The 27,321-nt window shown below is 41.1% G+C and overlaps 6 protein-coding genes and 3 non-coding genes across 10 annotated transcripts; 6 read left to right on the forward strand and 3 right to left on the reverse strand.

The window, feature by feature from the left end:
* Window positions 1–258: 258 nt before the first annotated feature.
* On the reverse strand, window positions 259–2,060 carry LOC110183647 (B-cell receptor-associated protein 31). The gene is made up of 3 exons (XM_020951969.2): window positions 1,909–2,060; window positions 1,253–1,813; window positions 259–794 (listed from the first exon to the last, which is right to left on the reverse strand). Exons 2-3 carry the CDS (start codon window positions 1,754–1,756, stop codon window positions 600–602), a joined length of 699 nt encoding a protein of 232 aa, XP_020807628.2. The 5' UTR covers window positions 1,757–1,813; window positions 1,909–2,060; the 3' UTR covers window positions 259–599.
* A 201-nt stretch (window positions 2,061–2,261) lies between these two features.
* LOC110183649 (protein DPCD) lies at window positions 2,262–3,084 on the forward strand. The gene has a single exon (XM_020951973.2). The coding sequence runs from the start codon at window positions 2,382–2,384 to the stop codon at window positions 3,060–3,062; it is 681 nt and encodes a 226-aa protein (XP_020807632.1). The 5' UTR covers window positions 2,262–2,381; the 3' UTR covers window positions 3,063–3,084.
* LOC110183650 (uncharacterized) lies at window positions 3,074–4,086 on the reverse strand. The gene is made up of 2 exons (XM_020951974.2): window positions 3,876–4,086; window positions 3,074–3,822 (listed from the first exon to the last, which is right to left on the reverse strand). Exons 1-2 carry the CDS (start codon window positions 3,897–3,899, stop codon window positions 3,190–3,192), a joined length of 657 nt encoding a protein of 218 aa, XP_020807633.2. The 5' UTR covers window positions 3,900–4,086; the 3' UTR covers window positions 3,074–3,189.
* On the reverse strand, window positions 4,005–5,608 carry LOC110183648 (UPF0415 protein C7orf25). Its single transcript, XM_020951972.2, has 4 exons — window positions 5,310–5,608; window positions 4,930–5,256; window positions 4,318–4,869; window positions 4,005–4,261 (listed from the first exon to the last, which is right to left on the reverse strand). The coding sequence occupies exons 1-4, from the start codon at window positions 5,466–5,468 to the stop codon at window positions 4,184–4,186; spliced, it is 1,116 nt and encodes a 371-aa protein (XP_020807631.1). The 5' UTR covers window positions 5,469–5,608; the 3' UTR covers window positions 4,005–4,183.
* A 266-nt stretch (window positions 5,609–5,874) lies between these two features.
* On the forward strand, window positions 5,875–12,425 carry Sf3b3 (splicing factor 3b subunit 3). 2 transcript variants are annotated; one of them, XM_086834706.1, is made up of 10 exons: window positions 5,875–6,002; window positions 6,281–6,547; window positions 6,945–7,310; window positions 7,594–8,068; window positions 8,138–8,472; window positions 9,031–9,338; window positions 9,518–11,495; window positions 11,680–11,734; window positions 11,919–11,967; window positions 12,147–12,425. In XM_086834706.1, exons 2-7 carry the CDS (start codon window positions 6,322–6,324, stop codon window positions 11,492–11,494), a joined length of 3,687 nt encoding a protein of 1,228 aa, XP_086690832.1. In that variant the 5' UTR covers window positions 5,875–6,002; window positions 6,281–6,321; the 3' UTR covers window position 11,495; window positions 11,680–11,734; window positions 11,919–11,967; window positions 12,147–12,425. The 2 variants fall into 2 exon arrangements, with proteins under 2 accessions (XP_086690832.1, XP_086690833.1); XM_086834707.1 differs by lacking the exons at window positions 5,875–6,002; window positions 6,281–6,547; window positions 6,945–7,310; window positions 7,594–8,068; window positions 8,138–8,472 and adding an exon at window positions 8,650–8,758.
* Window positions 11,526–11,609, forward strand: LOC147643439 (small nucleolar RNA Me28S-Gm3113). The gene has a single exon (XR_015272124.1). It is a non-coding gene; the product is annotated as a small nucleolar RNA Me28S-Gm3113 (small nucleolar RNA).
* LOC147643440 (small nucleolar RNA Me28S-Gm3113) lies at window positions 11,766–11,848 on the forward strand. Its single transcript, XR_015272120.1, has one exon. It is a non-coding gene; the product is annotated as a small nucleolar RNA Me28S-Gm3113 (small nucleolar RNA).
* On the forward strand, window positions 12,007–12,080 carry LOC147643441 (small nucleolar RNA Me28S-Cm788). The gene has a single exon (XR_015272122.1). It is a non-coding gene; the product is annotated as a small nucleolar RNA Me28S-Cm788 (small nucleolar RNA).
* A 5,754-nt stretch (window positions 12,426–18,179) lies between the features above and the next one.
* Window positions 18,180–23,813, forward strand: LOC147643442 (uncharacterized). The gene is made up of 4 exons (XM_086834753.1): window positions 18,180–18,276; window positions 19,047–19,123; window positions 19,685–19,922; window positions 23,024–23,813. The coding sequence occupies exons 1-4, from the start codon at window positions 18,180–18,182 to the stop codon at window positions 23,143–23,145; spliced, it is 534 nt and encodes a 177-aa protein (XP_086690879.1). The 3' UTR covers window positions 23,146–23,813.
* Window positions 23,814–27,321: the final 3,508 nt, after the last annotated feature.

Here is a 27,321-nt window from a genome sequence, read left to right on the forward strand (position 1 = left end):
TATCATTATTTTTGGCATTTTATGGCGTTTCCTAGACATTCTCAAAGAATGTGCAATAGTTGAATTTCATAATGCAATCTGCTAACTCGTCACAGTTACTAAACTTCCGATTTCCTCAGCGAACATTGACCGACAGCTGGACAAACAGGTCGCCCTATGACGTCATTCCATGGAATAAACAAGTCGATACCCATCTCAGACATGATGTGGACTATCAGCTGCTGAAAATGAATCATCTATCGATCGAAACTGGAGGAGTACTTTATGGTTGTTCTTTTAATAGCCACGACGCTCCTAGCGCCTGTGTGTGTGTGTTACTGTGGCAAACAAAACTTAAGACATACAAATTAAATACAAAATACAAGAGAATTTCAGGCGAAAAGCAAACGGGACTGGTAACTACTATCAATAGACCTTTCCGTTATCAAATGAGAATATGTTTATGAGGGTTTAACATTAAGAGTGTAGGTGCTTTTCATCGATTTCAAATCGTTTATAATCTTTTTAAATGTGCCTGCTTTCGCTGCCCCACCGCCATGTATAAGTCTTATCGTTATTTAAATGTTGGACTCGTTCCAAACGCTCCATCCACGTCGTGCTTAATCATCCTTGTTTCCTGAGCTCTTGCCAGCTCCGCCAATGGTTATCTGCTTCTGCAGCTTGCTGTACTCCTCGGTCAAGCGATCGTACTCGCGATTGAGGCTCTCTGCCTGGGACTTGACGGCCTCCTTGTCCTTCTTCTCGCGGTTGAGATCTGCGGTGAGCTGCTGGACGCGATCGCGCAGCTTGGTGAGCTGTAAAACGAGTGTTCGGGTTGAGTTTCGATTGTGTATCTTTTTGGGTGTTCGGATATGTTGGGAATGAGTCGGTCAAGGGATACTTGAGACACTCGGGCCGTGAGTCCTCGCACACGTCTCCGCAGGCTTGACAGCTGTTTTAAAGAGTTAACACAAGAGGTTTTTATACTTTCGAGTAGTGCGAGGCTGCGTTTCAGGGCCCAAACATTTATGTTCGTTGGGTGTGGTTCAAAACGGTTCTAGGTGTGGTTAAAATAATAGTAAGTCTCTCATCGTTTAGGGCAAATATGCCTCCAAGATGGACTATTTTCTTTACCACACCTTTCCGTTTATGCATTGCCTTTTCTTTACAGCGATAAGTAGCCAAAATAACTCCGAAGTCTTAGGTGTTAGCTCTTTAAACAACATGCCATTCCTGCCGGTCGGATGCGAGGAGTTCTTCTTTCTAAACTTACCTCATTCAGAGTGCTGTCCTCGCCAGCCTCCTTGGCCTTCTCGGTCTTCTTGTCCTCCATCAGGGAACGAGCGGCAGCGGTGGCACTCTGGGCCTGCTTCATGGAGGCCTCGCTCTGGGCCAACAGATTGGCCTGGGCCGAGACGAGGGTCACCAGGCGGCGGATGACCAAAACCAGAAAGATGGCAAAGCCGGAGATGTAGAAGTTGCGCTGAGCGCGGAACAGACGCATGCTGTGCTGCATCTCCACGTTCAGGTGCACCTCGCCGGACTGCTCGTAGTTGGAGTACTTGCGCATCTCACGGATGGCCTCCAGCAGGAACAGAACGAGGACGCCCATGATCAGGAAAAAGTATATGTGCGCCTGCTGGGCCAACATTGCCAGAAACTTGGACTTGAAGAGGCGGTTCCATCGGTAAGGGCTCGCCACGGGCAGCACCAGCAGGAGAACCAGGGCAATCTCGGCGTAGAGAAAGCCGGCGATCAAAGTCCACACCAAACTCATGTTTAATTCCCTTTATTATTTCGTTTTTTCGTTCGATTTTTCTTCGTCGGCGCGTGCCTGCAAAAATAATATTCCGAAATTAGCTTAACGTTCGTGGGCTGTGTCGGGACGCGGCTATTTATAAACTTTGTGAGGAGTACGTGGCTGCTTACTTTAAATAGCAAAAATTTAATTTAGGGTTGCTTGAATATTAAAAAATATGATGCTAAAATGTTGCTTTTTTATTTTTTGATATTTTTTGATTTGTTTATTTTGGTCACTCTGATTTCCGAAGCTGTTATTTAACATTTGACATCGTACACGTCTAGAAGACAATTTTAAACTTTTACAGATGCATGCGGTCGAATTCTCACTTTTGGGGTAGAATTCTCTGCACGGTGTTGAATTCTCATGTATAAATTAAAATAAATTAACAGACCTGCCCTCATTAATAGAATTTTCTCCCCTTGGATGTCGGGTGAAAGTAAATTAAAAATAACCTGAATGTATGAACGCGCCCCGATTTTTGATTGTAAACAAACTGACAGGGTTGCCAAGTTGCGATCGCAATGTGCTTTTCAATTTGCGCCATCGATCAAACACCAGTTCCTATTTTCGATTTAGGAAATAACCCCCAGAGGCGAAGATGTCGTACCAAAACTGGCTGAGCTACCTGCAGTCGGCGGAGAAGAACTCGATGATCAGCGGCCGCCTGCGCAAAGTGCTGTACAAGTTTCCGGACGGTCGTCAAATGGCCGAGGAGTACAACCTGGACACCGGAATCGTTCAACGTCGGGCCTGGAGAAAGTGCAAGCAGCTGATGGGCCAGCCGGAGTGGGAAATCGAGCTGGGCGAGGAGCCGCGCCAGCTGAACTGGTCGGCAAATCAGTCCAACGGCGCCGCAGGAGGAAACGGGGCCGGCGATGCAGACTCCCTGGCGGGTCCAGAATTCACTCTGCGGGAGAGCAACACAGCCCCGCTGCTGACCAAGAGGGTGACCAAGAAGAACATCGAGTGGCGCATTCGCAACATGCCATATCCCCTGGAAATTTACAATGTAACTGCAGATGCCGACCAGCGTGCCATAATAGTGCGCACCACGAACAAGAAGTACTACAAGGTGATTCCCATTCCCGAGCTGGATCGCTGTGGCGTAGCCCCGTCTCAGGCGAATCTCTCCGTGCATCATCAGTTCAATACCTTGATTATAACCTACCAGAAGCCAGCCATTCTCTGCGAAATGGAGGCCCAGGTGTTGCTGTTACTCAAAGATGTTGAAACTGAAACTGACATGGACGATCTGCTAAAGGGTCTGATGGCCAAATAAAATAGCTTAGATTAATGCATAATTATTGGTGAACTTTAATCTTAATCTTACAAGATTTCTTACTTTAATATAACTTGTATTTTGGAAAGAAAACCAAGAACTTAATCAAGAAATTTTACATTTTAGGCTACTTCTGGAAGCTCTCGGCCATCCCGGCATAACTGGCCAGCGACGGTGCAGACGAACTAGTGAACAGGGTATAATCGAATGAGGGCAGCTCCAGGGGAGCCAGCGCAGGCAGATCCAGGTCACCGCTGCCCTTCAAGCGATGCTCGTGGGGGTCTGTCTCGTCACCCTCCGCCGCCGAATCAGTGCTTCTCTTAAGCGTCTCCATCTGAGGTTCTGAGCTGGCCAAGGTGGCCTTTGTCACCAGGGTGGATGTGAACTTGGCATCAAAGTCCTGCACTGTTTTGTCAATGGCCTTGGCAACGGACTGGGCGGAACCCAGTGCCCCTCCTCCGCTGCCGACGCCGCCACTACTGCTGTTGTCCGGCCGGAGCGGTAACATGGGACTGGTTTCCTTTAAAGGAGCAAAGTCCTTTAGCTTATTCAGGCCATGCTGTGTTTTCCGCATCTCAATTTGCCGCAGTTTCCGTTGGAAATCCAGTGTTAGGGTGTCTAGAACCTCCTTGGATTTGGGCAGCGAGACCCTCTTTTGGGCATCCTGCATGTAAATTAGGGACGTTTCCAGTGCTTTGATGGCCTCCTCGTACCGATGGTTGCGTATGAAACGCTCTGAACGCCGCTCGTGGAAGTGGGCCTGTATTAAATTATATTGTTTACATTTTTCAACCAAAATAACACAGTTCTTACCAAATTAAGTGGGGCGCAGTCCATGTTGTACGGTTTTGTGTCTGTGATTTTGTAATAACTGTTATTCCTTTAGTTTATCAATGTTCCAGCTAGTTAATTTATTAAAACAAGTTTTTAAATTGTGCTGTATTTGTGTTTTAAAGCCGAAAATCATTTATTTTACAAAAGTCGCAATTTCTCCGATTTTCTCTTGTTTACATATTTGTTCTGCGAACGAGGTGGCAACTCTGTTGTCTAAACTATCGATTGATTGACATCGATATACATTATATTAGGTAAATTTAAATAATTAACAATTATTGTCTTGTTTAAAGAGGTCTGCCGGTGGCCTGTTTACCCTCGGTAAGAGCCACGGAAGCGTGTACAAAAACAGGCACATTGATACCCTGCAAAGTAATAAATATATAATTATAAAATATTTGGATATATACAGAAAACCTACTTGCATCTTAGCTGATCTTACGAAAGCCTTATTCGAAGTCACTGTGAAAATTTGTCGGGCCATGCCGAAACTAAAGATCTTCAGACTTCGCTCGTTCACATTGGCAGTGAAGCGGATGTGGGACAGTTCCTCGGGTATACTTTCCACATCCGGGTAAACGGTTACCCGTTCCATCAGCTCCTTGGCTCGCTTTCGTTCACCCTCGCCCCCCACAATGTCAAGGATACTCTGGAAGGCATCAAAGGCTAATTGGCAGCACACTAGCGTTTTTCCTTCAAGGATTTTCTCCAGAAGAGGCTTCAGAGGAGAAGCCCTTTCCCGCTCTGCCTGTTCGGTGAGCAGCGGTTCCTTGTACACCCAGTTGGCTGAGCCATTGGTCAGTGCACTCACATAGGCCAGAAGAGTGGTCACATCCAAGTTGAGTTCATTCGATGTGGTGGCATATTGATCCAAGTCTGGGTCGGGAGAGTCCAGGGAAGCTGTCTGGACGCCCATCTCTATGAGTTCCTCATGCAGAGAATCCTCAATTTTATTGGAAAAGTAAAAGACAATCTATAAAACGAATCGCATTTTATTAGTTACAATTTTGTTTTTAATTAAAGGGAAACTTACCTTCGGCCTCTGGAACATGCAGAAATGCAGGGAACTCGCCTCCAGATAATCCTCCGCCTGATCTATGACGCTTCTCGCCCCAATGCTCACACATCCCCTAGCCGCATCCTCCACGGATTTTGAATTTCTGGCTATGACCTTCACCCATTTGAGACCATTATTGGCCACTATGTCCACTCGCAGAGGACTATCCCGAGATTCTAGGCGAAATACGGCATTGATGTCCACCACACCTTGTTGCAGCCGCAGCGTTTTTATCAGAAAATCGTAGTAAACAAAGTTGCTGCTGGTTATATGGTGCTCCCTCACAGACTTTGTTGCTATCACCTGGAGGATAACCAGTTTAGTGGATTCTTCTAGAGTGGGTTTCGAGTACAAACCTTATTTAGAAATTTCAGTTCCTGCTGAATCTTTCGCTGCACCTTAGTAACGCCCGGAATGTCTTCAAAGTCTACCAGCGCTTGTTTGAGTTCTTCCCCCAACTTGACTTTCTTCTGCGCCTCGACATAAAGCTTTTCTTGGTCGGCTTTTTCATCCATTTTTGAACAATTAGTAATATTTACAAGGCGCACGAAATTGTTGTTTTCAACTGTCAGCTGTTGCTTCAGTTATCGATAGTTCCACCATCGATATATTATTCGTTGCCGGTATTACTGATCTCTTTCCGCCTGGCCATACTGTAGAGCTGGCAACCGCTATCGATACTGACGATGTTTTTACGAATGAAACAGTATCGATATAATTAATTTTACTTCCTACATGAGAATTCTACTTCCTACATGAGTATTCTAGCCCAAAGGCGAGATTTCTACCCCATGTAAGTGTCAGATGTAAAATGTAAAATAAAATAACAATCAAAACATCGATAGTACAAAAGAATCGATAGTGTTAATCGATGTTTTTAACATTATCGAGTGCAGCCAGCCTGGTCACACTGGCAATGACGTTTTTTCTTTCACTTTTTTTCGACAACCAAGACGGACGTGCAAGATGGACGCTGCGTAAAAAAAAAAATCAAAATCCAAAGGCATCGCTGATGGAATGCGTCAATTCACCCATTAAACCAGCAGAAGGTAAGCCCCCGCAGACGATTTAAATATTATTTAATGTTATTTCGCTGTGCACGATGTATCTCCAGAAATCAGAAATGTCTGTGCTTTGGTCGCAATTGAAACGTGCTAAATTAACAATTAAATGCTGCTTACTAGCATCGTTAGGCGACACGACTACCCATACTGTGGCCATGGTTTTCAAAGTAGTACAAAATATCTCAAATACAATGCGTATTTGATGGTTATTTAAGAGCATTTTTCCGGCGACTGTACCTAACCTCAAATCTACTCTCTTGCAGTTTTGGAAAAAAGTGAATGTGTATAGAGCTGCATTAGCATCATGTATCTGTACAACCTGACCCTGCAGAAGGGCACGGGCGTGACCCATGCGGTCCACGGCAACTTCTCCGGCGGCAAGCAGCAGGAGGTGCTCCTCTCGCGCGGCAAGTCGCTGGAGCTCCTACGGCCAGACTCGAACACGGGCAAGGTGCACACGCTGATGTCCACGGAGATCTTTGGCTGCATTCGCGCCTTGATGGCTTTTCGTCTCACAGGCGGCACCAAGGGTGGGTACAGTTATAGTTGGTAACACGTGTTTCGAGAAACTTGGATACCGATTCTAGATATAGAAACCTAGAAAACAAAATGGCGGGTACCCCCACGTGTGGAAGCCCAACCCAAACCTCAAGTTTCTCTTGACAAATAACACTATTTTAAGTAAAGTTCAATACAATCCAGAGCCGCACAAATCCCTATTGAGGCAACTTTCTTTGGTTGACCCCAGTAAGACCTAAAAACGTGTCTACGTGCGAGAATAACCAAAAGACTTGGCGTCGCATTTGCCATAAACCCAAATAAACGGAATGGCGAATTGAAACTTCGAGTTACAAGACTAAAGCTAGTTTTTAAATTAGGTGCTCTCCTTAAAATAAATTACTTATAATTAATCTCTATCCATTACAGATTACATTGTTGTGGGTTCAGACTCCGGTCGCATTGTGATCCTCGAGTATATTCCCGCGAAGAATGCTCTCGAAAAGGTGCACCAGGAGACCTTTGGCAAATCGGGCTGTCGTCGGATTGTCCCCGGTCAGTACTTTGCCATTGATCCCAAAGGCAGAGCTGTGATGATTGGTGCCGTGGAGAAGCAAAAGTTGGCCTACATCATGAATCGCGACACTCAGGCTCGTCTGACGATCTCGTCTCCCTTGGAGGCACATAAATCCAACACCCTGACATATCACATGGTGGGGGTGGATGTGGGCTTTGATAATCCCATGTTTGCCTGCCTGGAGATTGACTACGAGGAGGCTGACTTGGATCCATCGGGTAAGGCTCTTACTATAATGTATATCCCCCGAAGAAGGCGCTTTAATTCACAGGTTTAGTGGATTTTTGCCACCACGAACACTGTTTTGTACTTAGTGCCAGATAAATTGTGATCACTGAACCATTGGTGTTGCTGTAATTAGCCTAGCCACACTTCACTGATTTGTGACGCACACTAGAATCTCTAAATTATATATTATAAATTATATGTCAGCCTTTAAATTGTATAATTTTCTTCAAAATCGTGACATTACTAACTCCTTATTCATTTCCCTTATTCCAGGTGATGCCGCTCAGCGCACACAGCAAACTCTGACCTTTTACGAGCTGGATCTGGGCTTGAACCATGTGGTTCGCAAATACTCGGAGCCCCTGGAAGAGCATGCCAACTTTTTGGTCTCTGTGCCCGGTGGCAACGATGGACCCTCGGGTGTGCTTATTTGCTCCGAGAACTATCTGACGTACAAGAATCTCGGCGATCAGCATGACATCCGTTGTCCCATTCCCCGTAGGAGGAACGATCTCGATGATCCCGAGAGGGGCATGATCTTCATCTGCTCCGCCACGCATCGCACGAAGAGCATGTACTTCTTTTTGCTGCAGACCGAGCAGGGAGACATTTTCAAGATCACTCTGGAAACTGACGATGATGTGGTGTCGGAGATCAAGCTCAAGTACTTTGATACTGTGCCGCCAGCAACTGCGATGTGTGTGCTGAAAACGGGCTTCCTGTTTGTGGCCAGCGAGTTTGGCAACCAGTAAGTATTAGATTTTTTACTGATTCTTAATCTAAGTATTTACCAAATGTATTTTCTGTCTCACTTTAGCTACCTGTATCAAATTGCTCACCTTGGCGATGATGATGATGAGCCCGAGTTCAGTTCGGCCATGCCTCTGGAGGAGGGTGAAACCTTTTTCTTTGCGCCACGTGCTCTGAAGAATCTTGTGCTGGTCGACGAAATCCCATCGTTTGCGCCCATCATTACCAGTCAGGTGGCCGATCTTGCCAATGAGGATACGCCCCAGTTGTATGTGCTGTGCGGTCGCGGGCCCCGGTCCACGCTGCGCGTTCTGCGACATGGTTTGGAGGTGTCTGAAATGGCAGTTTCCGAGTTGCCCGGTAATCCCAATGCCGTTTGGACTGTGAAGAAACGAGCTGATGGTGAGTCCTTTCTCCGTCTCATTCACAATTGTTAGGATAAGATTTAGACCTAAGACTGAAAAAGTGGCTAATAACTCAACTGGTGCATTGATACAGATCGAGCTATAGAATACACCTAACTATAGATTTCCCCAAATAGTCCCACAAGTTATCAACCACCAGTTCTCTCTTATTTCAGGCGCTTAAACACAGAAACACAGACGTCATGTGTGTGACTATCGAAAAAGACAAAACACGTTAAAAAAGCGTTTGTGTAAAATTAAAATTGTCTTTTGTGAAGCGATAGGTAAGGCAACATTTTAAGCAGCTCATAAGTCAACAGATACTACTACTACTATTATCTAAAAACCAATGATTCACAAGTACTTTTAAGCTAGTCAGACATTGAACATGATGCGATACTTATCAACCGTGTTTCAGCTGAATTATCCATTGATTACAACTTGATAAACTGATTATTCAATGTCTGTCTAAAGTTAGGCAAACTTTTGTATGTTTAGACTTTATATTTCACCTACTTACCATCAAAGTATTTGTGTTTTCTACCCATACTTTTAGACGAGTTTGATGCCTACATCATTGTGTCTTTCGTTAATGCCACTTTGGTCCTGAGCATCGGCGAGACCGTTGAGGAGGTCACAGACAGTGGTTTTCTGGGCACAACTCCTACACTTTGCTGTGCCGCCTTGGGCGACGATGCCCTGGTTCAGGTCTATCCCGATGGCATTCGTCACATTCGCTCGGATAAACGTGTGAATGAGTGGAAGGCTCCGGGCAAGAAATCGATTACCAAGTGTGCGGTCAATCAGCGTCAGGTGGTGATCACCTTGTCCGGCAGGGAGTTGGTCTACTTTGAAATGGATCCGGTAAGCATTTTATTTATTAAAATATAAATATTTTATTTGCTCTGATGACAAAAACACGAAAAGAACAATCATGTTGAGACACTATGTGTCCTGCAGTGCTGAGCTTTATAAAATGTACAAATCCTTATATACTTAGCTAAACAAATGAGCTAACTGACTTCTATTATTGATCCTTGCAGACTGGAGAGCTCAACGAATACACTGAACGTTCTGAAATGCCAGCGGAGATTATGTGCATGGCCTTGGGAACGGTGCCCGATGGCGAACAGCGATCTTGGTTCTTGGCCGTTGGCCTGGCAGATAATACTGTGCGAATCCTATCGCTGGATCCCAACAATTGCCTGACTCCCTGCTCCATGCAAGCCTTGCCATCGCCGGCAGAGTCGCTTTGTTTGGTAGAAATGGGACACACTGAGAGTACGACCAGTGGAGGACCATTGGATGATGATGCGCCTACCCAGCGAGGTGGAAGCAATAAGGGAACCATTTATCTCAACATTGGTCTGAGCAACGGCGTCTTGCTGCGTACAGTGCTGGATCCAGTTTCCGGAGATTTGGCCGATACCAGGACCCGGTATCTGGGCTCTCGGCCTGTAAAACTGTTTCGGATCAAGATGCAGGGAGCGGAAGCTGTCCTGGCCATGTCCAGCAGATCCTGGCTGTCATACTACCATCAGAACCGTTTCCATTTGACGCCGCTTTCTTATGAAACCCTCGAGTATGCTTCCGGCTTCTCCAGCGAGCAGTGTAGCGAAGGTATTGTGGCTATATCGACCAATACCCTGAGGATCTTGGCCCTTGAGAAGTTGGGAGCTGTCTTCAACCAAGTGGCATTCCCCCTGCAGTATACACCGCGAACCTTCGTCATTCATCCGGATACAGGACGCATGCTGATCGCCGAAACGGATCATAATGCCTATACCGAGGATACAAAGAGTGCGAGGAAGGAACAGATGGCCGAAGAGATGCGCAGTGCGGCGGGGGATGAGGAAAGAGAGCTGGCCCGTGAAATGGCCAATGCCTTCATCAACGAAGTCCTCCCCGAGGATGTGTTCTCTGCCCCCAAGGCGGGACTGGGTCTTTGGGCCTCGCAGATCCGCTGCCTGGATGCCATGCACGGCCAGACAATGTTCAATGTGCCGCTCACCCAGAACGAGGCCATCATGTCAATGGCCATGGTCAAGTTCTCCATAGCTGCCGATGGTCGATACTACCTGGCAGTGGGAATAGCAAAGGATCTGCAACTGAACCCTAGGATTTCCCAAGGCGGCTGCATCGACATCTACAAGATTGATCCTACCTGCTCGAGCCTTGAGTTTATGCATCGCACGGAGATTGAGGAGATTCCCGGTGCCCTGTGTGGATTCCAGGGTCGTCTGCTAGCCGGTTGTGGTCGAATGCTGAGGATCTACGATCTTGGAAAGAAGAAAATGCTACGCAAATGCGAGAACAAACACATTCCCTACCAGATTGTCAACATTCAGGCCATGGGACATCGAGTCTACGTGTCGGATGTCCAGGAATCTGTATTCTTTATTCGGTACAGACGAGCTGAAAATCAATTGATTATATTTGCGGACGACACGCATCCACGATGGGTGACGGCTACTACACTGCTGGATTACGATACCATTGCAATTGCCGATAAGTTTGGAAACCTAAGCATTCAACGATTGCCGCATTCGGTAACGGACGATGTGGACGAGGATCCGACGGGCACTAAATCTCTATGGGATCGTGGTCTGCTGTCTGGTGCATCTCAAAAGTCAGAGAACGTGTGCTCCTTCCATGTGGGCGAGATTATAATGTCGCTGCAGAAGGCCACCCTAATACCTGGCGGATCGGAGGCTTTGATCTACTCGACGCTCAGTGGAACAGTTGGCGCCTTCGTACCCTTTACGAGTCGTGAGGATTATGACTTTTTCCAGCATCTGGAGATGCATATGCGCAATGAGAACCCACCGCTCTGTGGACGTGATCATCTCAGCTACAGGAGTTCGTATTATCCAGTGAAGAATGTGCTGGATGGTGATCTCTGTGAGCAATATCTGTCGATTGATGCGGCCAAACAGAAGAGCATCGCCGGCGATATGTTCCGTACGCCCAATCAGATCTGCAAGAAGCTGGAGGATATTCGCACGCGTTATGCCTTCTAAGGTAAGTTTAATTTGTTTATTTAATTGATGGTTTTTTTTGCTGATGACATAGCTATTTTACCTTGGGACACCTATGAAATGCCTTGATTTGTGTAAATTATATTAACTGATTCCATCTTTTTAATACTTTTATTTTACTTCATAAATTTATACAATAATAAAATGTTAATATTGTTATTTTTCAGACTGCGGAAGAACAAATAATAAAAGCTCAATTGGAACTATTCTATGTTGGATAAGGTAAGCCATATATTTTAATAATTATTACATTTTATTTTATGATGATTTACGATTTTACCTTGGGACACCTATGAAAAGATTTGATTAGTGTAAAGTTATATATTGCTGATAATGAAAACATTTTAGTAAACTTTTTAAGTAAAGGAAAATGTTGCTAATTATTTATTTCTATCTATTTTTTCAGTTCTAACTGACAATACCACCCAAATTGCTGCATACAAACAGATTTTAAGGTAAGTACCTGTTTAAAATTATATACTAAACTTAAATATCCGCAACAATGATGTTACTTTACATATGTTAGACTAATGAAATGATTTGATTGTAAATTAGTTACTGAGCCTAAAAAACAGTAATTATTTTTAAAATATCTATAAACCCTTGACTTATCCTGAATTCTCATTGATTACAGATCTTCTCACTTAATTTGGGGTATGTGGCGTTTAATTTAATATCATAAATTAGGTGAGATTGAATCTAAATTAAATTAAATTAAAATTTAAACTAATTAGTTTACTTCTTGTTCTTACAGATTTTACATCTATTTCACATAAAATCATTTAAACAACCACTAATTCGACTGCCGCCTATTTATATTAATCTTAAATGCAATACAATTTGCACAATTTAAAAAATATCCATCTAAGCATAATGAATTTAAGAAAAATAAAGTAACCAAAATGAACAAGAAGGAATGTGGTGATTTGTTGTCGGGTTTTGCATAATTCCATCTGATGTTTGCCTGTCTCGTTGCGGCGGCCTTATTATGGCTATTACCATGTGCCGGGCATTAACTCGGCCTTGTTTGCACTGCTCGGAGTCCCGTTACGGGACAAGAGATATTTGCTAAACGCCTCGTTTTCCTTCTAGTCTGGGATGGCACGCCATGGCCATGGTATGTACGCAAAATCGTTGTAATTTGTTATGTTTGCAGCATAAGCACAGTAGTTATGCAAATTGTCGCTCGGTGCCCGGGCCCGGTGGTCGATCAGTTGCCAAACGGGGCAAGTGTGGCAGTGCTGTCTGTATAGCTTGCTTCAATCTAGAATTTTAGAAATATGTGGCAAGAGTAATGTATTTTTTTATACCTTTGTAATATATTATAATGTGAAGCAGTCATTTCCGACCTTATAAAGTATATATATTCTTAATCAGCATTATTAGCTGAATCGATCTAGCTATGTACGGTTGAAAAATAAATTTTCGAAATTTTGTCGAAAAAATCAAAAAACCATAAGGGGTTAAAAATCGTTCAAATTGTCGAAATTTTGATTTTTTTGTTGAATTTTTTAAATTTCAAAACGCAGTATGCAGATTTGTTAGCGCTTTAAAAACTAGCACAGAACAGCTTTTCGAATTGAAATTAATAAATTTTTGGCTTAGTTATGAAGTTTGAAATTTTTTTTATTTTTGCCAAAAATAAGCATATAAAAAAATATCCATTTAAATATAACTAAAATACACTTATGTTAAATTTTCTTGGTGGTATACGAAGGCGAAAAAGCTCCTGATTCAAGGATCTTAAAATATAATTCTTCTGGTAACGATTTCCATTTGATTTATATATTGTTTGAAATTAAATATTTTTACTTGGAAGCCCTGTCATCTCTATGTTTGGTTTTACAAGCATCCACTATCCAACAAGTAGCAGCCTCTTTTTCTCGATCTCGTCCAGAGCTGTGCCATCTGGTTAAACGATTTATTAACTTCATTTCTAGATCATTAGATCGCATAACACGGACATTCATCACTTGGCACTGGTTTTTCTCTTTTTGCTGTTGCTTGTTTTATTTTTTTGTGTTGCCAGTCTGGCACGCAAGTGCAATCTGCGATCTCTAGGCAGCATCTACGCATGCCTGTGCTCCTCATGGCCCCAGAGAGGATGCAACGTACCAGCCATCCAGCGATGATCTGCGCCGGCGATAAGGACAATCAACGCTTGGCGCAAACACTTGGCACCCGAGCCAAGGAAAACCTTGCAAAAAAATCAGTAACATCAGCTGCAGCCCTGCCACGCCCCTTTTTGTGATGTTTCAAGGCGCCTTGGAGCAGTTGCCTTTTTTTTTGAGGCGGGGAAAAAGAGATGCAGGGATTTGGAATGGAATGAGATGAGCAGATGCCCAGCTGGAGATAAGACAGAGGCGTCCCCAGTCTGGGAGATTTTCAAAGTGCTGGTGGTTTGGCTTCTTTTATATATTTTTTGAAACTATATTTAATTATTTATTAAATGTTAATCAGAGTTGTATTATTATTGTGTATAAATATTCAACGTTTACCTTTTAAAGTGTTTTAAGTAAACTTGTTCATACTTTTCCCACCTTAAAAAATTAAATACTTACGAACATATTTATTTTATTTTTCTAAATATTCTTTATACATTATTTAACCAAAACTTATAATATTTTATCAACATTTCAGCTACCATTGTCTACCATCTCTGATCCTTTGTTTGTGGGGCGTGACTTAAGGATCGCAAGCTTTTCGCTGCTATCAGTGTTCGGCCGCGATCCGATCGCAATCTGCTGGCCAAGATCGCAGAATCAGTTGTGGTGTCCACCACCAAAAAATAAAACCCAAGTTCCCCGCATAGATGCTTATCAGATGGCGTCGCTCAAATGCCTTGCGTGATAAAATTTCGCACGAAATGCTCCACGATCTGCTGTGGGACTTTTAGGCATTGGGTGTTAACGTAGCAACTTTTCAGCTGTCGTTTGCGTGTAAGAATTTTCTGCGAAATTCTGCGGGACAAGCCGAGATTTTAATCAGATGTCTGGACCGAGGTCTGGACGCTGCTCCATAGTACTAGAGCGCCTGGCTTGGCCTGGCTAGACCCGACACTTTCCCCCGTGCGAATTAAACGCTCATTTTCCCAGTCACGTCTTTTCACAGTTAGCAACTTTATTAAAACTAACGGGCATGGCAAATAATTAAAACGCAGCGGAATCGCAAATTGCTTGCCATGTAATAAATAGAATCATCAGTGAGACTGAGGATCATAGCGGGGAGTTGGGAGTTGTTCCTAAGACCCGGCCTCATCAGCATCATCATCATCCTCATCCTCATCCTCATGCTCGTGATGGTCAGCAGCAGCGGCAGCATTATTTTAATTCACTTAGCATCGCTGGCGTTGGTTTTTGGACACACTGAGAGAAATTTGAACCTTTTCTTTTGAAATTTAAGTGATCTTTGAATGTATGAAAGAGGTAAATTAGTAAAAAGCTATTAAGTCATAGAAAAACCTCTATATATTACAAAATTTCCTGCAAGACAAATATGAAATACTTAATATTAACTCTTAAACCTTACAAGAGAATGCCAATTTTCCTACAGTGCTTGTCTTACAGCCTCGACTTTTCTTTGGCCTTAACCGAATGGGAGACATGTGAGCTTGAGCTGTGGCTTTGAAGACTGAGTCTGAGGCTAAGACCCCGACTTAGCCGGTTGCTGGCAGCTCGACAAACCAATTATAAAGCGTAGAGTTTGATGTGCACGTGTTTTGCGACCGGGAGAGATTGGGTGAGGCAGCAGCACAGCGATGATGATCGCGAATCTTGAATCTCGATCTCTAACCTGCGGCGGGTATATCCAATCCAGCGATCAGCGTCCAATTAATGTGCGATAAGAACTGAGTCGTATCCCATTAGCTGCTATCTCTGGGATCGCTGAAACGAAAAGTAGGTGAATGATGATGATCCAGGCTAAAAATGCAAGCTAAATTGGGATAAGCAGAACAAATTTCAATAGCGGCCTAAAGGAGCCAATAAACTCTTAACAGGTATGGAAATAATACTTAATAATAATGATTTTTGTTGAAGGAAATGTAATTGATACTAGGGTTTATAATTTAATAATTTATGTGACTTAATTTTTTATTTTTGTGCAAGTTAAAACATTTCTTTTAACTTCTAACTTCATTATTTTAAAGAGATAAGATTTTCTGTGCTAGTTTTTATAAGGTTCACAAATCTGCATACTTAGTTTTACATGGCTAAATCGATTCAGCTTTAAATGCTGATCAAGAATATATTTGATTTATAGGGTCGGAAATGATTCCTTCACTGCGTTTTAAGCTTCTGTCTGAAATTAGAATACCCTTGAAGGATATAATTATTGCTTTTGATAATTTAATATTTTCCATTCAATGTTCTTATGTTTTTAAGCTCATAGAGTTTTGTTATAATTATTTACATACAAGAAGGGCCAATGCCTAGTCGGTTATGTGTACACCTTGTGATTTGCCAGACATAAACTGCTGACTGCCAAAGGGGCTGAGTTGGAGGAAGAGTGACACTCACATGCGACCAGAGCCACAGTCCACAACTGTTGATTGCTGTCAGCAATCTTTCCTCGGATTCGTACTCGTTGTGGTTCTGGGTTTATTTATTTTTTTGTTGCTGATTCTTCCACGGCTGGGGGCCTGACCCCATTCAATGTCATTAACTCGGTCCCAAGGTCTGTGTTTGTTTTGGCTGTGGCCCTCGAAAGAGACGCTGGCCAATTTTCGCATAATTGACTGAAAATTATGAAATGCTACGAGGGTCCAATCCCAGACAGCTTTCAGTGGTGGCATCTTCATCTCAGATGCTCCCTACTGAACTCAATTGAACTCTGTCCTGGTCTGCACTTTGAGAAAATACTATATTTGCATAGAATTTAGATGATTTTTGGGATAATAAAAAGGGATAATTCTAATGTACTATAGGGTCGAAAAAGACTCCTTTACTGCGTTACAAGCTTCTGATTAATAAGGTAATACCCTCATAATTAAAGACTTGATAAGACAACATTTTAAGATGTATATATTTTATATATAGAGTTTTAAAGATTTAATCTAAAATCATGTTCTTTTTGCAGTGCTTGGGTTTCATTCCAGCTTGTCAGCAGCTCATTATTGTTCCTCCAAGTCCAACTTTTTGCCTCCGGGGCCAAAAAGACATCTTCATGGGTTCAAAATCAGCTCCATCGTCGACTTCCTTTCACCAAAGATGCAAAGACCAAACTCAAACTTAAACGTTTCAGTCACTTAGTCAACAATCTGTTGCATCTAATTGTCTTTGCAACAAATTACTCAATTCCAGACGGAAAGGAGATCGGTAGATCTCCAAGATCCAGATGCGGACTCGAAGATGCAGAACGAGAACGGTGATCGGTGAACGGAACTGGTTTGACATAATTCTCAACTTTAGTTTGTTTTTAAAAAGCACAAATTTGCACGCAGCTGAAGGATGCGGATGGACCAAAACAAAGATCACTGCGACGACGAGGACGATAATGATAATGATAATGATGATGACGCTGCGCTGAGTGACTCAATCGCCGAGAACCCACATGGACAATCTCCTTGACTCCCAGAGCCACCGATACCACCACCACCACCACCATTACTTCACTCGGTGAGTCAAACATGCACTTTAGTGGGCGTGGCACACTTCCGCAAGTAATTTGCTGCGGTTTCTTAAGGGGAATGGGCACGGGAATGGGAATGGGGCGGTGGTCTTATAATGGAACATTTTAATGCTGAAACCGATGCTTAAAATCAAAGTCATAAAAAATAAGTAAGGAAAAAAGGCACAGTGGAAAAGAATAAATATTTCGATTTATAAAACACGCCCTTACATATTTAAATTAGATCACTAGGAATTAATACAATATAAATTATATTTATTATGTTAAAAAAAATTAATTAATGCCTGTTTTCATTTCATTCAAAAATCCATTCAAAATCTCTATTTTTAACGATCGTTTGAATCGCAGCTATATGATATAGTAGTCCGATTTAAAATGTACTATTTATCTTAAATTTGATGAAAATCTGTTGAAAACTGGAAAAGTTATATTTTTTCTTAAATTTTTTCGATCGTTCCTATGGCAGCTATATACATATATGTATGTAAATATATAGTCCACCGATTCGGCATGCTCCGATTTGTATACCAGTAAAATTATATAGAAGAATAACCTCATAGTTTCATTCAAATACCTTAAATTTCTTCCAAAACAAATGTCGTACATCTGTAAATATGATTCCCAACTGGTTCAAACATCCTCGAAACGAAGTGCCTTCTCCCGGCCAAGTCTTGGAAATGTGTTGTGTTACAAAAGTTGCAAGTCATTGTTTTTTAGTGTTCAAAGTTAGTAACTCATCATACATACTTAGTGGTCATAGATACTTACCGATCAGACTTACTTACTGATCATAGTTACTTAATTAAATAGCTCGCTGTTTCTCTCTGCCTCTTCCCCTCTCTCTATGCCTATCGCTCTATGTTAATCTCTAGAGGCAACTCCTACTCTCCCGCCCACTCACACTCACTTTCTCTGCTCCACTCTCTCGGGAACTATAAATAGAGGCGCTGAGGTCGCGCGCGCCTCAGTCTGTCCTAGGGGTACCTAGTGTTAACATCGATAGTGATAGTGCAAGTGATCAGCCTTCGAGACAGGAAATATGACGTGGCCAATGCAATGGATCTGGATGACCAGGATGAAGTCACCCAATCTTGATCACTACACTGAAGGAAGTAAGCCACGTGTCCTCTACTGCGGTAAGTCTTAGCCATGACTTGTATATTATTATATTATTATATTATAATATTATATTCCAATTAATTAGCTTATTGCCATGGTCCCCTTTACATACTTAGTGGTCATAGATACTTACTGTTCAGAGTTACTTACTGCTCATAGATACTCACTGTTCGGAGTTACTTACTGCTCATAGTTACTTACGGCTCATAGTAAATTATTGATTATAGTTATTTACTGATCATTCCTATGGCAGCTATATATATGTATATATATAGTCCACCGATTTGCCATGCTTCAATTTATATACTAGTAAAATTATATAGACGAATAACTTCATAGTTTCATAGCTTGCAATTAAATTTGTTCAAAAACAACTCTCGCACTTCTGTGCATATGATTCCCAACTGGTTCTAACATCCCCGGAACGAAGTGACTTCTGCCGGCCAAGTCTCAGAAATGTGTTGTGTTACAAAAGCTGCAAGTCATTGTTTATTAGTGTTTAAAGTTAGTAACTGATCATACATACTTACTGGTCATAGATACTTACCGATCAGACTTACTTACTGATCAGAGTTACTTAATTAAATAGCTCGCTGTTTCTCTCTGACTCTCCCCCTCTCTCTCTATGCCTATTGCTCTATGTTAATCTCTAGAGGCAACTCCTACTCTCCCGCCCACTCACACTCACTTTCTCTGCTCCACTCTCTCCTCGGGAACTATAAATGGAGGCGCTGAGGTCGCGCGCGCCTCAGTCTGTCCTAGGGGTACCTAGTGTTAACATCGATAGTGATAGTGCAAGTGATCAGCCTTCGAGACCAGAAATATGACGTGGCCAATGCATTGGATCTGGATGACCAGGATGAAGTCACCCAATCTTGATCACTACACTGAAGGAAGTAAGCCACGTGTCCTCTACTGCGGTAAGTCTTAGCCATGACTTGTATATTATTATATTATTATATTATAATATTAAATTCCAATTAATTTGTTTATTGCCATGGTCCCCTTTACATACTTAGTGCTCATAGATACTCACTGTTCTTAGTTACTTACTGCTCATAGTTACTTACGGCTCATAGTAAATTATTGATTATAGTTATTTACTGATCATTCCTATGGCAGCTATATATATGTATAGAAATGTGTTGTTACAAAAGTTGAAAGTCATTGTTTATTAGTGTTCAAAGTTAGTAACTGATCATAGATACATACTGGTCATAGATACTTACTGTTCTGAGTTACTTAATGTTTATTGATACTTTCTGTTCAGAGTTACATGTTTATTGATACCTATGATACAACCAATAAATATTTCTTAAATATTTTGTGATGGTAGGGATTGTCCCCTTCCCTTGTATAAAATTTTCTAGTCTAAAACATTTTTAATAAATTTTTTAATGAAAATTTTATGCACTTTCCAAACAGTATCATGGCCATGGTACAACCGTTGATGGGGACAATGATGTGGCTGTCGAGAGTGCAGTTTGCAGCAGTGGCAAGATAAATACGCAACTCGATCAGTCGCACACCGAGATCGAGATCATCATCAGCCCAGAGCACAGAGCACAGAACATGGCCCAGATGGAGACGATTCGTGTTCCAAATGATGAAGAAGGGGCAAAAACTTGCCAACGGAGACACGTCAACAATGAGGGGCATATATGTAAGTATAAGTATAAAAACGGGAGCAGTCGCATGCAACGTAATTGAAAGCAATTTGTGGTCCTGAATCTGAATCTGGTTCCAGCTTCCGTCGCCAGATCTCTGGCCGGGGAGCCCATACACATAGTGGCCCCAGCGTCAGCATAAACATTACATTGATTGCCATTGCCCCACACTCGATCACCACTCTCACCCCTTCCCATCCGCTCACACACTCACTCACTTGGTCCCCATCCGTTCAATCCATCCATCCGTTGGTTCGTTCATTCATTCACTCACTTGCCCAGACCCAGTCACTCACTCACTCGCTCACTCCATCAGTCACACGTGTTGTTTGTCAATCTGGAGCAAGAGGATCGCACACTTTTCACACTGAAAAGAAAAGTTGGCAATCAATAGTAATCAGGAAAGGAGCTATTATATATCAATATGATCTAGTACAACTTGATTTTAATTGAAATAAGAATTTATTCATTGACGTTATTCGATTTGGAATACATTTTCATAGAGAATACCATTGAAAAGTTCTTCTAGACACTTTCCCTATTAATTTTCATCTTCACTTGCTTAAAAGATTTTCTCTAAGTACATAGATTCATAAAATTCACCAGAAGGTGAACCCAGTTCGTGCTGCACGCCTGCTCTTCGAGTGGAGCGGAAGTTGCTTAGTTCCGGCAAATGGCAACCCCACCACTGCCAGTCCCATCTTCATCTTTAAATTGTTGCCGCCCCACCTGAGGAGCACATATTTCTTTTCTCAGTTTGAGAATTTAAAGATCTTGGGATCTGGAAACTAGGAACTCGCATTGCGATGGGGTTGTGCCGGCTGTTACGCAATTGTGGCAATGTTGTCTTTGATTTGTATCTCTGACGTCGTGGTCGCGGCTACTTCCATAAAGTAATTGCGAACAGCTGAGCAACATGTGCGGCGGCCAGTTTTTGGTTTTCCATTTTGGAATTGCCTTTCCCAAAAAAACCAACAAAAATTCCTGAATTGTGCAAGATTTTTATCGAAAGTGCTCTATTTGCAATCTGCCTAGTTTGATCAAATTATGAGCTGTGTTTCGGTTCCAAAGGTAATAAATCAAATAAAGGATGGAATGTACATTTTAACATATTTTAAAGTAATCTTTCTATTTAATAAAAGTGAGAAGTTTAGGTAAATTACCTCTCTTAGAACATGAAAAATATTAAAAGCTGAAAAAGAGATAGTTTCGTATACTTAGAAAATCAATGTGTTTATAAATTTATTTTTGAAGTATTTCATCCATTTTATATAAGTTATTTTAATCATACCACATTCCCAGATATTATTTTCTGCTTTAATTAAAATTCATGTGCCATTATATGAACAATCTGTGAACCATAAAATTCAGGGTTGAGACCGTGACGAAGTTGCTCCTTGTTGCTACTTTGCCAACTTATTTTCGGGGTCACTACATGACTTGAGATAAGCTTCGCTGGACAATCAAAATAAAGAGGGGTTTTGAGGCGGGGTCTTGGATATACATATGTACAACATACATATCTCCAGCTTTATTTAAATGTTTGTATGTGATATATACCATAACCACTTCCTACAGATGTCGAGAGGTTTGATCATTGTTGAATGAAATGATGTTGCTAATGTTACTGCACAGACCGTTGAACACAGAAGATGTGTGCGAAATTAAGGAAAATGCTGGTGTTTTTATATTAAATTGAATATTCTCTATCTTTTAAATATGAATATGAAGTTCCTAAATGTATGACTTCACCTCAATCCCTCTCGTTTTGCTTCACTGCAACTTTGAATGTCATCTCCAACGCATTTTTGTTTTGTTTTGCCCACTTTTAGCATTTAAATGTGGATTTTGAACGCACAAGGCGAACCGGAGCTGGGGGCTGCAAATCGAATCAAAAGCAAATCCAGGTGCTGCTGCTGATCGCTGCAAGTTTAATTCGCCGGTGGAACCGAGTGGAACAGCTGTTGTTCATGTTAATGTTAATGGCAAATCGCGCATACGCCTCGTTGTGCGCTGAAGCGTCGCAAATCGTTTGTGTTTATTTAGGTGGGTCATACATGTACTGCGAATACGACGATCGTTTGAAACTCGCAATGAGCAATTCAAGTGCAGTTGCCCATCAATAAAGTGAAAATTCGATGGATGGATGTGGGGCGAGCATGGCTTTTGCAGCAGAGGGTCTGCCGGACTGCTGTCTGTCTTTCTGTCCTCATAAATGCCACACACACACACTCTATATCCACATACTTGTATTTATTTATATGTAAAGGCAACATCAGCAGTAGGAGCAGCAGCAACAGCAGCAACAGCAGCAGCAGTAGCAGCTGAGCCGCAGCAACCGGACGCACGTGTTCATTTTCATTTGGCGCTGAGAAGCCAACAACGATAAACAGCCGCAGCTGTGCACTTTGGAAAATATTTGACCCCAGATGGGAAAGTTTATTCTATAAAAAAATTATAAAAATTTAGCAAAGAATATACTCTTTATTTGGCTATAGAAATTAGGGATGTTATGAGCTGAAACATTGACAAAAAATTATAATATAATGCAAACTAATACGTTTGTAAGCACTTTTAAAATTGCATAATTCTTTGAGTATTTTCTAATTTATAGGGCTTTTTTATTTCAATTTAAGATATAATATGCCATCTATTATATAAAGAGGTATACTTGATCATCTTGTAATATCTATTTTGATCCCCAAATTACAAGGTAACTAAATTTAGTAGTCTGTATGTTTCGATCTTGCAGTTATTGCTTTGATATGAGTATTCGAAGTGATTTGAATGAAATCTTCTTAACAAAATAGAAAAGTAAACATATCAATTTAAAATATATTTATATTCATACATATTTTAATAGTTATATATGATTTTTGTTATATTTTTTCAACTATTTCCGGCAGTGCACAACAGAATCTTTGTAGACGGAGCCACACAGCGGAAGACGACCGACGACTGCGGAAATTATTCATTCAAACTGCTTGACTGCGTCTCTCTGCTTCTGTGTTGAGGTTGTTTTTTGTTGTTGTTATTTTTTTTAAGCTTTTTTTTTATATTCAATGTTGAAGAAATTTGAAATTCATACAAATTGCAGGCCGCCGCCGCAGCACCAACAATGCCTTTGCCTTTGCAATTGGGGAGCCACCCATGCAGCTCCAGCAATGTCCGGTAACTGCCAACGATAATAACAATAAAAAACAGCAGCAGCAACAATAACAATTACAACAATAACAACAAGTGAGCTAAGCAACAAAAAACTGCAAATGTCCATCAAAGAGTCAGCGAAGCGCAACAAAAAAAAAAAAACGCTACGCTTTTGTTTAGCTTTTGGCCCCTAATAATTATTTCTCTCTCTGAGGTTTTTTGTTTTTTGTCTTTTTTGTGTTAACAATTGCATAACACAAAGGCCCAGATGAAAGCTTCGTGTGCTCCAAGCCTCAAGCTTTCTCTACCAATCCAACAATCCAATCCATCAAGATCGGTTTTTGGGGGAGACACAAAAAATAAAAACCAAAAACTCAAAGCCAAAGCCAAACTGGGAGAAACAAAACCTAAAAAAGCGAACGAGTTCAGGTCGTCTTTCACACACAGGTGTGCGCAATCAATCAACATGAGATCACATTAAACCCGAGGGCAACAATGGCCACGATAATCACTCTCAGCTGTGGGACCCCTCATCTACAAAAATTATAAAACACAAGACCCCCAAAAAACAGGAGAGACTCTTTAAGTTGAAATTATTTGAAAATATACAGAGAAGTAAACTTTTCCCTCACGAATTACCTTTACCTAATCTTACTTGCTTTGTAAACTATTAATAATTAAATTAAATAATGTAAAAACATTAGTTTTAAGGTTTATATAAAGTAAAAAATTTATTTTCATCTGTCTCCCTTTACTATTTATATTAGCTTCACTGTAGTTAATTTTTTTGTGGATCTACGCACCCGCAACTTGGTCCAGGGTCCACGCACATGAGCGTTGATAGCTTCGCCAGCTTTTTTTGTTTTGTTTTTTTTATATAATTTTTGTTTTTGTTGTTTTTTTTAACTGGGGGCCTCATTAAGAACCTCGCATTCAATGACCATTTGTGGCCACCTCGAGAGTGAGTCGAACGTAACCCTGCTGCCGGCTGAATAGGCCAAGAGCTGCGAGCTGATTGCTGTAACATTCCACACTTAATTAGTGGGCCACCGAGCGGCGATTGAAAGAGTTGTACGCTTGTCTAGACATTTTCAGCTTCGTTTTCTTCATTGTTAAAAAAATTAACAAAACTACAACAAAAATATATAAAGAAATAGGAGAAAAATCAATGGCTTCAGAGCATATTTCTTTGGGTTGTGAATCATTAACATTTTGTGAACTACGCACAGGAAACTAAATTGTCTGGGAGGCCATTTCGTAGAGGTTTCAAAGAGTATAATTAAAGTTTGATTGTCTTGCCTTAGTTCTACTCATTTAATTACTATAGAGAACTTGCTTTAGCTTTAAAATTAATATTTTAAATGTAATAATTGTTTAAGCATTTGTATTCAAATTTATATTGATTTTTATATATAGAAGGGTATTATAAAGCTAGTCAGAAGTGTAAAAAGCAGTGAAGGAGTCATTTCCGACTTTATAAATCATATATATTCTTGATCAGCATTAACAGCTGAATCGATCTAGCCAAGTCCGGCTAAAAAATACATTTTTGAAAATTTTTCTATCTATCTATTTTATATATTAAAGACATGACCAAAACTTCAAAGGTTGCTACATTATCATCCAATAAAAATTTCCCAGTAGAGATATTACACTATACTAACACTATTCTATATTTCCAAATAAGGTTTTTATTTCTAAATAATTTAATTTGATTTTTTTTCAACACCTAAAACCTAATATTTATGGTAATTTCGACTCCAGTTCGTGGCACCCAATTTGGCAGCCGCTGTCAGCCGATTTCCATATGAAAGTAATCAACTGTCGTCCCATTTTCCTGCCTGTTCAAGGGAGTGCCATCTTAAAAAGAGAGCCGCAAAAGAACCGCAGTCAATATTTGTCAGAGCGTTGGGTAATTTTAATTGGATATTTTGTCGTACTCCGAGAAAAGCCACAAGTCAACTTTCGGGTGACAAGTGCGGCGACGACGGCGGACTGTCCATATTTCTGTCTTAACGCTAAGCGAAATTAGCATATGAATATAAACTTTTGGGATTGGTTGCCAGTGGTCTTGGCTCTTGGCTCTTGACTCTCGGTTTGGTTTTGTGGAACGGGCGTCGTCTCACTTTTCAAGGCGGCGATCTTCAAAGGCGGACGGACCACACCGAATGGCGCGATCGGCAGGGGGAGTTCGACTGTGGCAACATGTGCACTTTAACGCACATGAAACTGATCCCAAATTGGAGGTCACGTAGTCGTCCGCCGGCAGTGAGCAGTGCAGCACACTTGGAGAAAAAACAGTGCCTTTAAAAAGTATTTCTCAAAAATATTGCAAATATATATCAATCAGAGAAATAATAAATAAGGTAAGTAAATGACTTCAATAGTCTTTTATTATTATTTTAAAGTTTGTATTATTTAAAGAAGGTTTAAATGACTTCCCTCTGAAACACCTTTAGCTTGAATCTCTCCTTTTAAACATTATAAATTACCTAGTTTCATAAACTAAAGATGAAACATTTTAACCCCATTTTTTAAAGAATATTTCTTGTAGTGCCTTCATTTTGGACTTGGCGCGTATAAATTACACAATGCAGTCGCTGCCTTCGTTGGCAACAAATAACAAAAAAATAAAAGAAAAACATGAAAAGCGGCTGGCTGGCAGAAATAACAACAAATCGAAATGGCAACGGACCGCAACCGATGAAACCGATGGCGGCAAGTGAAACCCTGTAAGTGCAATGAAATGGTTTTTAACTTGTGCAATTTTTCAGAAAAACAAAACCAAAATTAAAGGTGCCGCGCGCGGGGGTTCCAGGAGCAGGTCGGCCGATCGGTCATGTCGGCATGCCAATAATATGGTTTTGATGTTCCAACAAGGTCAGCGCCGTTCCCTTAACCCCTTCGACATTGCAACTCCTTGACCCATTCCATGACGCCCCCGTTGCCTTCGTCTTCGTCGTCGAGCAAACACAAAAGCCATAACCATAATGCTCCGCTTCACGCAATTTGCCAGCCATGGATATCCTTACACTGGGGGAAAATATATGGTGAGTACAACAAAAATTGCTATATAAAAGTCTTCATAAATATTGATTCAAAGAAAGCGACTATTTTAATCTTACTTTTGATTGATTTCCAATTCGATCTTATAATTCAATTAGAAAATGCATGGGTCATCTGTTTGGTTTCCTTTCCTGTTTAAATTAAATCAAATTATGGTTTATATATACACTAATTTAGATAGTTTTTAGCTCTCGAAATATATACAAAATAATTTTCTCAGTTGACTTAAAGTTCGAAAGGTTTTGGCCTGGCCATCGAAATGTATTTGGCCCTGTCTCACTTCGTTTTGGTTAAAATCGCTTCGTTGGTTCTGCTCCAAGTCTTTTAGCTTTTGATCCTGAAGCGCCGCCTTTGGGGGATTCGAGATTTGTGGATTAGTTTTGTGAGAGATCTTTGATTGGCCGCCTTTTTGGCCACATCTGTAAAGCAATTTGGCATGGTCGTGGATTTGCATCCGTTGCAGTTCGTGAAGTAGTGTCAGAAGTTAAAGGCAGCATTGAAGATATTATTGCTCAAAGAGGTTAAATATTGAAGAGAAAAGGTGAGCATAGTGAGCATAAATATAATAATTACAAAATATAAAAATTTCTTAAATTATTATTAAGTTTTCATTACATTTCTTTATGATACCAATAATACTTGTTTATTTCCCCAATTTATAATTGCAATTAATAATCTGTTGAATCTACCAACTTTTATCAAATACCTAAAATTCCTACATAATTTCTATTCCCATTTATCCATTGTAATTTTCCGCCACACTTAATCAATCAATATATAGAATGGAAAATGGGAAAAAGCACACCCGCAGCACTCCTGCCGCAAGGCGCAAATTGAAAATTGATCAAAGGCCGGCCGTGTGTTCATTTGGCTGTTTGTATACGAATAAGTATCAAAATGTATATGTTTTATTGACTGCGGATGCAGTTCATAAACAATGGCAGTCGGCAAACCGTGGTCTGTTATCCGTAGTCCATTCGTCCGCCGTCCGGAGTCCAAATAGTCCCTGATCCGTACGCAGATATAGCCGCAATATGGCACGCATCTGTTACATGTTACTATACATATAAATATGTATACATATATTCATTCTTTGGTGTATTTATGAAATCAAACATAAGGTATCCAGAGACGATCGAACCGCTACCGCCCCCTCTGCACAGCTGCACATTTGGCACACAT

This window comes from Drosophila serrata, unplaced genomic scaffold (assembly GCF_035046125.1).
Source record: "Drosophila serrata isolate PLE 108 unplaced genomic scaffold, ASM3504612v1 contig_273, whole genome shotgun sequence".
In the NCBI taxonomy this organism is placed as follows: Eukaryota; Metazoa; Arthropoda; class Insecta; order Diptera; family Drosophilidae; genus Drosophila; species Drosophila serrata.